At 31.1% G+C, this 14300-nt stretch overlaps 1 protein-coding gene across 1 annotated transcript; it reads right to left on the bottom strand.

Annotated features, from left to right (window-relative positions):
* Positions 1-2508: 2508 nt before the first annotated feature.
* On the bottom strand, positions 2509-14080 carry LOC106478363 (GDP-fucose protein O-fucosyltransferase 2-like). Its single transcript, XM_022381958.1, has 5 exons — positions 13812-14080; positions 9942-10008; positions 7079-7385; positions 3949-4072; positions 2509-3354 (listed from the first exon to the last, which is right to left on the bottom strand). Exons 2-5 carry the CDS (start codon positions 9999-10001, stop codon positions 3201-3203), a joined length of 645 nt encoding a protein of 214 aa, XP_022237666.1. The 5' UTR covers positions 10002-10008; positions 13812-14080; the 3' UTR covers positions 2509-3200.
* Positions 14081-14300: the final 220 nt, after the last annotated feature.

The following is a 14300-nucleotide window of genomic DNA, read 5'->3' on the forward strand; positions in this document are numbered from 1 at the left end:
CACGGGTACCGAAACCCGGATTCTAGCGTTGTAAGTCCGCAGACATACCGCTGTGCCACTGGGGGGCCCTACATTAGCGACGAGTAATCATGCATCTTAAATTAACCGAACTTTACGTCCAGTGTACTTTGCTAAAGATTATAAAGTTCGTTTATTTTAGTTTCTTTAATCCTTTCGCGACCAGGGATTTTGTTATTTCCAGGAACGAGGGAAAATATAAAATTTTGTACATTTGGTTGAAGTATTATTGTATATTCTATTGAATAAAGACGCTACAAACCAAATATAATTGAGTTCAGAATGAAAACCATTATCAAAGTACCCTATATTGTCCCTGAAAATAGAAATAGCAAGCGCATAAGTATGACCATGTGGTAAGCAATTAGTACATTAAGTTGTAATGTGGGAATTTCACGCACATATCATGGCTGCCAAATCACAACTCGCTTAGTAATCCAAAAGCTTGTTGTTTTTTTGTTATTGTTCTTGAAAAAATACGTGTTTTAGAACATCTGATACCGAAATAAAAGTATATATAATACTTTTACTGTTTATAAGGTTGCTATTGTCTTCAATAACACAGTTGATTTATTTCTCACACAAACAATTTTGTAGTAATTATGGCGAAGAGGTCGTATTTCAATTAATTTTCCAATCCCGGCAGAGTCTCAAGACAGGTTTACCAGTACGTTGACTTGAAATACATGTACCCAAGTGAAGACGAGAACTTAGATCGAATGACTCAATGCTCTCAAATGTTACTTTGGTGCTTGATTTCAATGACCAAGTTAAAATGGTATAACAAGCAAATATCTTATGTATTTGATCTGGAATCGGAAAATATAAAGGTGATCCGGTTATGCTCGACAATAAAAAAGTATCAGTAAATTGTTGTTTGTAGCAAAGTCACCTTGGGCTATCTGCTGCGTCCACCGCGGGGAATCAAACCATGGATTTGAGCGTTATAAATCCGTACGCTTACCGCTGTCCCTACAGTAGACCATTCATTGTTAAGATCGAAGAGAAATCCCTATATTTTGACCTTTTTCTGACAAAATTGGCATTATAAAGGTCTGGACATTGGTTCTATTTTTGCTTTATTTATATAGTATATTCAAACGATACAGTTATGAACTATATTGCCTTTTGCCAAATTTTTCTTGGCATTTTTATTGTTTGCCTAAAAATTCGCCGCAACAAAAAAGTATTTCTTTTTCTAACCTAGATTCCACCAAAAGAACGATAAACATTTTACCTACAAAATTAATAGAAAACTGGATTTAGGCTGATAAGTGGAATATTACCGTGTACTGCAATTTTCCCTCTTCGAGGCTCAGCAGAAGCCTAACAGTAATTTTATAGTTTGCTGACCCATAGAGCCACAAAAAAGTAACTGTTCATGACAGTACTGTTGGGAAGTGAACATATTCAAGTGGTTACACTGGTCATGATGTAAATGCCTAGAATTCTCCAGTACAAAACTTTACAAGTTTGTTTGCTTGTTTTGAAATTCGCACAAAGCTACACAAGGGCTATCTGTGCTAGCCGTCCTTAATCTAGCAGTGCAAGACTAGAGGGAAGGCAGAAGTCACCACCACCCACAGCCAACTCTTGGGCTACTCTTTTACCAACGAACAGTGGGATTGACCATCACATTATAATGCCCCCATGGCTGAAAGGGCAAGCATGTTTAAGGTGATGGGGCTTCAAACCCACGACCCCCAGATTGCGAGTCGAGCTCCCTAACCACCCGGCCATGCCGGGCCAACTTTATAAGTACCTTAAAACACACCGAAGCAAATCAAAATATATAATTCTTATCCAACCATATTTATCATGTATATCACACTTTAAAAGTGTAAATTTTTTTAGTATTTTATTTCCATATACAGGAAATTCCATAGGGTAATTTGTTTCATTAAATTATGAAACTTAAAAATATTTTTATATAAATTGTTTAATTATTTGTCCTTACATAGTAGCTACAAGAAATTTGTAATGAAAAACAAACATATGAAGAGCTAATAAAAACAAAGTCAAATAACATTGTCATAACAAGCAATGAATGGATTCTACAAGATAGAATCTTCTAATGATGTTTCATCATATTTGGCACTATGCAAAATAATACTTCAAATAAATGGGCCATTGACAAAGGTTATAAAAGAACAAGAAAATATTAATCAAGAAACGTAATTAACTGGAAATGAAAAATAATAAAAACGTATCATTCTTTACATTAGGTAAAACAAAACTTCTTCTGAAAAGGTAAGATATTTTTTGGATATTGACAACATAATTTGAAAACTCACACTTCTCTTTAACTTAAAAGCAACAGTTATTAAGTTTTTTTTGCACAGTATTATTAAGACCTTAGCTTTACTTTTTCAATATCATAGACAACTCTCAATTATATGAGGATTCTCAGTTTTTCCACGTATTTAACTTCATAAATATAATAATGAATTTTTAAAAACACAGTGCAGCTGAGGATTTACTATTGTTGTTATGGCTACTATTATTCAGATTCAAACTCTATTTGTATAAATATATATATATATTTGCAAAATAATTTTTAAGTAGCTAATTGTTACTAATTAATAGACATGCACATGCCACTTACTTTAATATCTGAAAATGATGAATTACACTCAGGATAATAACAGTCCAAATGATACATAATTAAATGTATTAATGAGGACAAGATGAAGCACTGAGCATCTGAGTAACAATATGATCACTTTGTCAATGCATATTATTAATGTCTCCAAATCTAAGGAAAAACCACCTTTTTCTTAATTTTCTCTTACTTCCTAAAGCACTTGTTGTTAAAAATTTTACAAGATGATGATGACCCTGACAATTATTACATTGATACTGATGCTATAAGTTATGGGACTTAAATGTAGTTGTAGAACTAATTTTGACAAATCTGAAGGTGCATTTTGGGAAAATCACGAGTTTTATTACAGAATATAAATGTATGCCCATCTGTACATATGTTTGAAAACAACTTTCTTATTTCACAGCTTTATATGCAAAATAGTTGTAACCATTTTTTTCCTCTTGCTGTGACAAAACACAAGAATATATGTTCTAGCATCTGTTCACGAATGTTTGTGTATACATATTTATTTACGCATACAAGAAGCACCAGGTATTTTAAAAGATCTAAAACAATCATGGAACAATGGGTCATTTTAATATATTATCCTCCATCGTGACGGCTGTTCACATTTCATTTTCCTATTGCCACAAAGACGATTGAAGGTCGTGTCAGGGTCAAATCCAAGAATTTCTCTCTCATCTTGAATACGAAATGAAAATGTAGACTCATAGGTGCCAATAAAGTACCTGCAAGAGGTATTAGACAAAGGTTAAATTTCCAAGTATTCTAATACACCATATTTTGCAATTTATAAATACACACAAACACACACATATATATATATATATAAAACAATGACTAATACAATCCCTCATTTTGCCTTTTTTGAACTTCATATAACATTAGTAAATTATTGTAATTACCTAGGATAGTAATATTAATTTATATGTTTTCAATTGCCCATGGACATAGTATTTTGTGTTGAAGTGTAAAATAAATGTTATTTGTTTTATGTATGTATGCATCTATCTAGCTATCCATACACCATCTTAGCTACTGTGATTTTATCTATAGCACGTTAAAACTGCGTGACTAAAATATTTACATAAAAATGCTAATGTGGTATTATTTTACCATCAAAAAGGTGAATGTAAATGGTAATATTAAAGAACACACAAAATATACTTGGTTTCTAATAATAATAATAATACAGATTTAACTGAAAGCTTTCTGACATTAATGGACATTACAATAAAACATCCACTTGCCTTAAAGCAGCCACAGTGCATTAAAGATTTAATTTGTTTTTTATTTCAAACACAGAAGTAAGGATTACGTACTTTGCATGAGCACATATCCACTGATCTATAATGGCTACGCCCCCATCCAGGTATTGTTGACGCACCTCTAGGGGTGGATTATATTTGATGGCTCCTGGAATGTACTTTTTGAATTCCATAAATTCTGAAAATGATAAAATTACTATGTATATACATAAAAAACCCACCTACACATACACACACACACACACACACACATAAAAGGACTTATTTGTTTATGAAAATCAAGTTTCTGATGCCAAGAAGAAGTACACTACAGGTGTATTACTTATGTTCTAAATGTATTTATAAAACTGTAAAAGTTTTGAAAAACCAATACAGAGGTACAGAAGCAGTCTTATTCATAAATTTTCTCCATAATACCACTCCTAATGAAACATAACTTTAATGCAGTGACAATATCAAATAGAAATCAAAAAGTTTGTGCAATAAATTTCAGTTCTGACCAACCAATAGATCCAATAAATTTAATTTTTGGTCATTTTTGCTTATGTTATATCTGTACATGAATGCACAAGTTTAGATTGTTCAAAAAAATATTATTCAAAACATTCATAGAATTATTAGTAAATTTTTCTTTAAAGTTAGTGCTCTCAAATGGAGAAGTAGTTAATTTAAATGCACGCTTAAGGCACGTGAGTGAGCTGTGGGCAAATCCAAGGAAAACTACCCTAGAGGTTTGGAGGCTGCTAAACATGTGTGCCCTCACACACACACACACACACCAAATTAACATTAATCTGATCACTGAAACTGAAAATGTCAAATACAACTACAAGAAAAACATCATCATAACAAAACACTCAAAAATGTTTTCCTTTGATTTCTTACTTTTTCCTGTGAATAACATCAAATACTCAGATGTTAGGCAAAAATAAAACTACTGGTAAATAATTATAATATTTAATGATACAACTACCTCACCTTGCTTAATCTTACAAATCAGTTGCAACTGAATTTAGTGGATTGGTGTAACAAACCAAGGAAAATGTGAAATTTCTTCAAATACTCATGTTTGCAAGCTGTTGATTAAAAGTTATTTCATACACCAGTAACAGTTATTTTTCATATTTTAGTTGTATGTATGTATGTGTATGAAGAAGTGTGTTATGTCAATCTAAAGAGGTTAAATGGCTAGGACAGTTCAACCTTGATCATTGATAATTATGCATGTGTAATATGTATGTCCAAGAAATCAACATTTTTGTATGTGTTTTCCACTAGAACCACAGTTTAAATACCCCAAGTTTCAAGACAAATTCCATTTGCATATATAATTTTTTTTCCACTAAATAAAACTGGCTACTGAAGGTCCATAAACTTGTACAGATCAGGTGGAAATGCAAGTCACAAGGCTGAATCTTTTAATAGGGTTCAAATATTTTAAGTATGCATAATGATATACCACTTATATTGCATGCTTTACATACCTGCACATTCAATACTAAATAAAAATGAAAGTGACTGCAACTAAATTTTGATAAATATTCTCTTCAAAAAATTGAGAAATTAAAAATAAAATTAGCATAATGAGACAATTATTTTGTTTCTAAAGCACACAAGGTAATCATGAACATTTTGACTAAGTACAAAAATGTGCAATGTAACAAAGTTTTGCCTATGCTGAGCATCATGTTACTGAGTAGACAATAAGTGCTTTCACAACATGCTTTCCATATTTTCAGAAGGATCTGAAATGTTAACAAGTCAGTAACAATGCATAACAGTGAGTGGCTGAGCCACATTACTTGCCCACTGAGAATATATCACTAACCAACAACATGTCAGATTTATATACACATACTTTTGAAAATACAAAGGGAAAGACATTTAAGTGGATGTGTGTGGCTTAGAGCTTGTGTAATCTAAAGTGTATTTCACTGTACATTGAGATTTCTAAAAAGTTGTTAATGGTTCCAGGGTTCATGAAATACAAGAACTAAATTCCAGACTTTTCAATAACTCTCCAGGATGGAATTATTTATTTTCCAGAACCCCAAAAATATCAGTTCTTTAAGAACTTGATCTAACTGTGTGATTTATCAGAAAGCAGGCATTAAAATTGTTTAATATATATTGAAATGAAGTATTACAATAAGCTAGAGCAAACACACTTTGCATTCGCTGCCACAAGTTCTTCATTTGTGTATTCCTCAAAAAAATGAGGCAAAATGAAAAACTTGCCTCTGAATCCAACTCACATTGTTCCTTTTCATGATGTAATCTCCACTGCACAATGGCATGTGAACTTTTTTCTCACAGTTGTAAGTCCTGACCACAAATAGAAAAATAAGCCTTGCCAGTTCAAAACATGTTGTCTAGACAACTGACACTGATTTTTACTTGAGCCAGAAATCAGAGCACAAAATTTAACCTTTTGTATGTATCTTCTGGCAGCAGTTCTAGGGTGTTATGTAATTGATAGGGACACAATTTTGGTGTCCTACTTAGAACTTTCCTGGTATGTTGACTGTGAGAGTCGTGTGTTTGGCAACTTGACTACCACTGCATTTCTTGAGGTTCAATTCCTTCTCTAATAACATAGAGTTGTGGAGGGCACACAAGCTGAAATTTTGTAACCTATACTATAATTTTTCTAGGTTTGGAAATTTCCAAAACCTACCAATGTGCAAATGTACAAATCTTTTTATTTGTTCAAAAGCAAATACTTTAAGCTAATTATGTCTATAGCTTTTTGAAGTTACTAGAGTAGAGTAGCACCTTCAATTTTTAAAGTAAGTCTCAATTTCATTTCACATTTGCTTGTGTTAGAGCAAGCTAGATTGACCTCTGCTGTGTCCACCACTGGGAACTGAACCACAGATTTTAGCCATACACTTACTGCTATCTCACAGAGGGATGTCACTCTCAGTCTACATAAGCAAATTACATGCACGGATATGAAACTATAAGTGTCAAGTATCACAAACTGAAACTTTGACAAATGTTTAAATACACTCCATTGTTGTACCCACTTTTCCTATGTGCCACTAATAGTTAAAGTAACATATATTATGCAATTAATTAGAAAATTTATGTCCCTGAAAAGAACAGTCATTTTTAAGGTGTTAAAATCAACTTTACTTTTACATCAATGTGATAGAAATTAACAAATATTTTAAAACAATACCATTCTCTGGTGCATCTGTTGCTACAAAAGTTGTGTTCAACTTCAATTTAAGTAAAATTTTCTGAACTTGTTCAGCAGCATGTTTTAGGCTTGGAACTTCTTTGGGACGACCATGTAGGAAATCTTTGCGTCTCAAATGAACAGCAAGATATGGTCCTCCTACTGCCTGTCCTGACTTAGTTTTCATCATTTGCCAATCATCATGGAGTAGTGTGCCATCAGTTTCATCGGATGAGTTTAAAAACTTTCTTCGAAACTCATCACCAATTTCACGCAAGTGCTTGGCAAATCTCATGCTACGTCTTACCTAAGTATCACCACAAACTTTGTTATTATATATTGTAATTACAAGTTTATATGATCATGCATTAATTTTTACAATCATTACTCACAAACATACAAGTATAATATTATTATTAATAAAATCACTGTTCCATGTCAGTTGAACATGGAAATCTAACTGAATACACCAGGAACAGTGATAATATAAAATATGCATAATAATGAATATGTTGTTTAACTTTCTCACTATGGGTAGGTCAAAGTGCACATAATGACTTTTTATAGTTACATTTGAAATAAGAAAAACACTTTATTATCAATGTTTAGGAATAAGCTTGGCATCAAACCATAGTATATAAATCAGATTTTAATATTACATAAGTTTTAATTTCTTAACTTTAAAAGGAAATATTTAAATAAATTCTCAATCTTTCTTTTTATTTCTAATATGACATTTGTTCATCACCCCCTTCTCTGATGTCCCAAATCTAATGTAAATTGCTCATAGTATAGATATTACTACGGCACAGTCTAATTTTTATAGCCTTCAATCTTCTTTGTTTATGTAGATATATACAAAATTAAACACTCACTTATCACATTCTCTCCTTTACAAAGAAAGACAAAGTTTTAATTCAATGAATGATATTTAATGCTTGCTCTCAGTAGATTTTTAGTTATTTTGCCTACATGCTGAAAGTTGGATTGTTTGCTTTGTGCATTTTATTATTGTGTGTTATTAAGTGCATACTTAAAATAAATAAAACGTACAAGTACCATCATTACAAAAAAAGAAGGCTTAAGTTTCATTGGTTGGTTGTTTTGCATTTTATGGCGCAAAGCAACTAGGCTATCTGCACCAAACAACCGGTAAAAAAAAAGTTGCAAGTAAAACAATGAAATGTAGAAAGAAAACAAGTTAAAAATAAAACAATGCTCATAAAGCAGGTAAAAAGACTCAAATGACACCATCTAACTTCAGGAACAACAAAGAAACAAGAGGCCAAACGTAAATAATAAATTTATTGTATCTATTTAATATATATCTTTTAATTATTGTTATAAGAATAACTATAATGTAAAAAGCAGAAACTTATTAGACAAGATAAAGAAAGATATAATAGTAAAAAAATTTCTCCATGAAGTATACTCACAAGAAGCTTGTGCATAATATCATTCAATTTAGTAATTTGAACTATGTGTTTGCTGTGTGATCTACATCTTGTATCTTGGGATTATTATGTCGACAGGGTTCAAAGAGCAATAAAACAATAAAATTAAATAGAAACATATAAACTGTCACAAGCTTTAAGCAAGTTAGGATAAATTATTGTATTTTTCTGTTACAATCTGCAGTCATTCTAGAAAAAAAAAAGGTAACTTAGATTTAGTTTGTTTGTTTTTTGTGGTTACAAGGTACATCAAATCAATTGAGTCTGTATAGAGTTAGGATAGAGAAAATACCAGGTAAAATATAGTTTACAGAAAAAAATAAATATAAGATATTCATTTAGGAGGCTTTAAAGGTTATGCAAATAACATTTGAAAACGGCAAGATGGAAAAAAGTAATTTGAGCCTTAACATGAAAATGACCTTGCACTCGGACTAGTCAACTCTATATATTTATGGACGAATCTTTAGTAAAAATACTTAACTAAACACTGAATGAGTTGTAATGTTCAATAAAAGCTTGTTAAAGTTCATGACAAGATCCTTATCACATTAAAAGTTATAGTATTGATATTTTCATGGTTACCTGGTGGATACAAGGTCAGTCAAAATGACCGAGCCTGTATTGAGAGAGTTAGACCATTCTTTATGACATTTGATTTGATTCTGCTTGTTTTTCATAGTTCTAGCCTTTTTTTTTGTTGTTTTTTTTGGGGGGGGACACAGCATGTCCTGTTCTTGTCATCTCTCAAGATTAACAGAGTAAAGAAATAATTTCATTCAACAATCTTATGTGTTTTTCATTTCTAATTCAACTTTATGAGAACTAACAGAAAATATGAATGAGTAGTTGTTTGGTTGTTTGGTGCTTTATGGCTCAAAGCAACGAGGCTATCTGTGCCAAACAGCCAGTAAAAACAGTGACAGTAAATTAGAATAAAATGTAAAAATAGAGCGAGTTAAAACCAAATATGTCGATAAAAGATTTATATACAATTAAAAAAACCTATAGTGTTTAAAAAATTAAAAATACAATCTACTCAGACAGTGTCACCATTACCAATGACACTGTTCAATGTCAGGGGTAAACTCTTAGAAAATGCGTGACTAAAATGGTGCTGCCGCTACTCACGGTATGAATGAGTAGAAGATTTTCTGTTTGGTTAACAAAAATAGTGAGAAACAACAAACAGACAAATAAAACAAGGTTTCAAAGATCTTATAATGAAGTATGTCTTCACATTCAGGTTTTCAGTTTGGGTGCATATAAACCTACAAGAATTATTAGTGTAATACAAAATTAATAAAAAAGAAAGGTCCAAAGGAATTTTTAATAAAGTTGATAATTTTTTTAACATAAAGATTATTTAACAACACAAATAAATTTAAAAATACCATCTTATAACTCACCTTCCAAAAATCTTGATCTCCAAAGTGATCATGCAGAACAACTTCTGCCCTATCAAACATTACTGAACTGAAAAAAATTAAAAATATCCTTCTGTAAGAACGTATACTATGAACTCCTAAAAATACAACTTTACTCAATTTGGTCTTCATGCCAGTTTAGAAAGTAAAGTTGCATCATAGCCTTTATTGAATTATTATAATTATAAATTATAAAGCTAAAGTATGAGTAGAGGTAAGTGCGTTTCAGAAAATATCACATTTTTTTTTTATAAAAGTAGAATAATGCTATAAACAACACCTAAATTAACACTATTGTTGCTAGTTCAGTATCTAAGATCCTCTTGACATATATTTAAAGTTGTCTGAAATGAATATCTTATAAAATAAATTATGATGCTTAATTTCTATAAAAATTAGTTTTAAAATGAAAATGTATTTTTTCAAGTGACATCTAAGTATTTCATTCATTTAGATGGAGCTCTAATTAATAGGTAGGAGTAAGTTTTTGGACAAAAAAACCAAAAACATCATATACTCATTGCCAATTTAAAATAGAAGTTTGAATTTACTGGAAACATGTACATTGTTGTAAGGTAGAGATAGATGAAAAATTAGACTAAATTGGCATTAGAATCTAACTTAAGGAATAATGTCAATGTCAGCTAATCTCAATAAACATTATAATGAAATAAAAGATGCAAGTGCCATAAAATGTATGTTAATCACAAGCATATATTACCTCATATAACTATGACATGCTCCGTGTTGTGATAGTACATTAAATCACATGCAAAATGAAAAATCTTTTAATATTGTTACTGTTGTAAAAAATTATCCTCAAGTTGGATCCAACTATTCATTTTGAAACTGTAGATAGAGTAATGTCAATAAAAATTTTTACCATTACCTTTTCCAAATTGCTATTAAGCTATTGGAATGATATTTCAGCAGAACACACTTCTTTGGGTGCACTAAAGCCACAATAAATAGAAAGATGTTCCTGAAGAAGGTCATATTGCCCAAAACTTCAGGCAGTTAAATGTGTTATATTAAAGTATGTGTTATGTTCAATGTGTTATATTAAAGTATGTGTTATGTTAAATATGTGTTATATTATAGTATGTGTTATGTTAAATGTGTTATATTAAAGCATGTGTTATGTTCAATGTGTTATATTAAAGTATGTGTTATGTTAAATATGTGTTATATTATAGTATGCGTTATTTTAAATATGTGTTATATTATAGTAAGTGATACAGACTAACAAGTGTAGGAAGAGGAATGGCTGTTCACAATAAGCCAAATGAAGAACCACCAGATCTAGACAAGAGATAGCTCCAAAAGTGCTACTGCAAATCTTCTCATTGATACACCTGGGATTAACCAATTACCTGTAGCTAAGGCAGTCATTCATTTGGTTTAAATATCAATGACTGAAAGAAAGTAACTTTCCAAGCTATCAGGAACTATGGTATGGTACACTGTGTACACTACATTATATGATTAACACTATCACCAGTTAAAATAGTTTGTTGATCATAAGGTCAGTTGGACCAAAGTGCCTTAGCAACCTTTATTTTCCAAGCTATTGAGAAGAGTTTAAAAATGAGAGATATTTGTGGATTATTGGACGACAGATTCTCGATTAATACAGTTTAGGATGCTGCCATTTGAGGTAATATCTAGTAATCTACAGTTTACACAAAGGTGATTGCTAAGAGTTTGAAAACTCACTTGAAAAGCTGTTGTGGCTCTTAATTTCTGAGCTATTGAGTGATTTTCTGTGGCAAAATGTTGAATGACATTTTGCAAGAATCCCTCATTTGTTTTGGCTGATTTATGGAGCATAGTTTATGGTCCTTGTTGGATCTTCTCATTTACACCTGATGAATGAATAACTTTACAGTGTGCAGTGGCAAGAATGTTTCCTCTGAGTGTATATTGACATTGGTAACAGCACAAGTATTAATCCTGTCTTAAAAGGGACTGCAGCTACAGAGATATGTATTCTGAAAGTAACCTATGAAAGAAGGTTACCAATGTAATGTGCATACAAGTTATTTATATGGTCTTACACACATTATAACATTACCTAGTCATTTATGAGTGTTGTGTAACAGTAATGGATCAATTATACAAACAACTATTAAGTATCATGCAAGTGGAAATCAAAGATTTGATCTAAACATTAAGACTTTGTGATATGAAGTTAGCTTTGATTATGGAGCTGTATATAAATGTATATAATGTACTGTGTTTTGTAACTCATTTCAATATTACAGGGTTTTAATTGTTTTTCATATTTCAAACTTTAATATTACAATCTTCTATCTTCAAGGGCATTTTGATGTGATTATTTAAGCATTTATTTTTGCACTTATTTATTGTGATTATGACTGTTCTATTCATTATTAAAGATATAATTTTCTTTTCTGTTTTTGATTTTGTTCTTCTGTGTGATGATTAAAATTTCATTGTTAAAGGTTTTTGATATGTATTATGTTTTGTACTTCATTTAACTTTATTCTGTATTCAAAGGTATTTTTTCTTGTGATATAAAATTATTGATTATTATATATCATTGTTAACTGTGTTCTGATATTGTGTTTGATGATAAAAGCTAATTTTGCATTTTCTCTCATGCTTAATTATGGTTGGATTGTATATGATTGTCATAAGGATTTCAGTGTGTACTGCTTAATTATGGTTGGATTGTATATTATTGTCATAAAGATTTCAGTGTGTACTGCATTTTTATTAAGAGTTGTGTCAGGTGTGTTGTGTGTAATTATTTACAGGAGCAAGAGACAATTACAGTACTTGATCAGTGACAATGTACAGATATAAACTGTAAAGTCCATAATTAATGTTGGCTTGAGGATAAGCCTGAATTAAATGTGAGAGTGCAGCATGAAGGCATACTATGCATTTTCTACTCTCTCTTGTTTTGGGGGTAAAATTTTCAAAATTTGTTAGTTATTCAGATGTATGAATGTACACATTTCACATAACACATGATCAAGAAAGTCATTTAGTTAGTTTTGCTTTAGCTAGGTTTGTTCTTTGTCATTCCCTTGATAAAATACCTAGTCTACTGATGTAAATCTGTACCTAGTGCATGAAAGTGGACAATGGTTTTCTACAATGGTAAATAGGTGATACCTAAAGGTTAGAACTATCATTATTTTCAAACAAGAACTGTCAACCATGTGGGTAGAGCTAATCACTCTGGGTAAGTATGCATTTAAAGTTTAACCAGTCCAGAAAAAAATTACAACAAAGTCTGAAGAAAAAGTAAACTAAATCCAGTAAAAGTAAATTGTCTGTTATATCAAGCAAATATATACACTGTGGTTATGTTGTGAAAAACAGACTGTTTCGTTATATTTCTATACAACTGTGTCCAGTTGCTTATTTCTTTCTCATGAACTCAGTTACTCAAGAGGATTCAGAATTATTTCACAGTAAATATTCTAATCAAATGATCTATTATTCTGCAAACCTATCTTATTATGTTAAAAAAAAATCAGTTCAACCTGAAAATACCACACAATGGCACCTGATGGAGAAAGTTTAAAATGACCCTCTTGACACTTACAGGGTTAATTATTAAAACATAAAACTTAAAATTCAAATCAATAATCGCATTTTCTAAGTTAAAAGTTTCATACTCTGGATTCATATACACATAACTTAAGTTACCAAAAGGTAATTTTAGCATTCTTTTCTAAAAATGCTTCACACACATTTAACAGTAATACTTCAAATGTTTGGAAATAAAATTTGTAACTTCATTTCGAATGAAGTACAAAGCAAATTCATCTGAAAAGTTTATTGAATACATGAATTTAACTTCTAATCCTGGCTTACCGTACTTTTGAATTTTTTACAAGGGGCTTCAAAGTACTTGCATGCCCTTGCACAGATAGACAAGTAAAAGAGAAAACCTGGATCCCAGAGTAACCCCAAAACCAACCAGTGTAGTTTCCAGTTTCGTCTTCCCAAAATGAATGTTCATTGATACAGTCTCGATTATCAAATTTCTCTTCCCACTGCCCATCTTTCCAGCCCTCTGCATAATGTTGAAGATGATACACTTCTTCCACAAATGGACCATTTTCTACCAAAAAAAATTATAAATGAAACAGACCTTTAATGAAGTATTCAGAAATGGTTGTAAGTAGATAATAAAGAATGAGAATATACACACACACTCTATATATATATATATATGTGTAGAGAGAGAGAGGGAGAGAGGTTGGTTGGTTGGTGCTTTATGGTGCAAAGCAGCGAGGCTATCTGTGCCAAACAAATGGTTAAAAACAATGAAAGTAAATTAAAGAAAAATGTAAAAATACA

The sequence above is a fragment of the Limulus polyphemus genome, unplaced genomic scaffold (assembly GCF_000517525.1).
Source record: "Limulus polyphemus unplaced genomic scaffold, Limulus_polyphemus-2.1.2 Scaffold204, whole genome shotgun sequence".
Taxonomy (NCBI): domain Eukaryota; kingdom Metazoa; phylum Arthropoda; class Merostomata; order Xiphosura; family Limulidae; genus Limulus; species Limulus polyphemus.

Excerpts from the sequence above, each read along its gene's own strand:
- LOC106478363 (XM_022381958.1), bottom strand. The coding sequence starts at position 10,001 with ATGTTTGATAGGGCAGAAGTTGTTCTGCATGATCACTTTGGAGATCAA. Across the intron at positions 4,073-7,078 it reads AACAGATGCACCAGAGAATG|AATTTATGGAATTCAAAAAG; the intron begins GTATTGTTTTAA and ends TATCATTTTCAG. Across the intron at positions 3,355-3,948 it reads TGGATATGTGCTCATGCAAA|GTACTTTATTGGCACCTATG; the intron begins GTACGTAATCCT and ends TACCTCTTGCAG.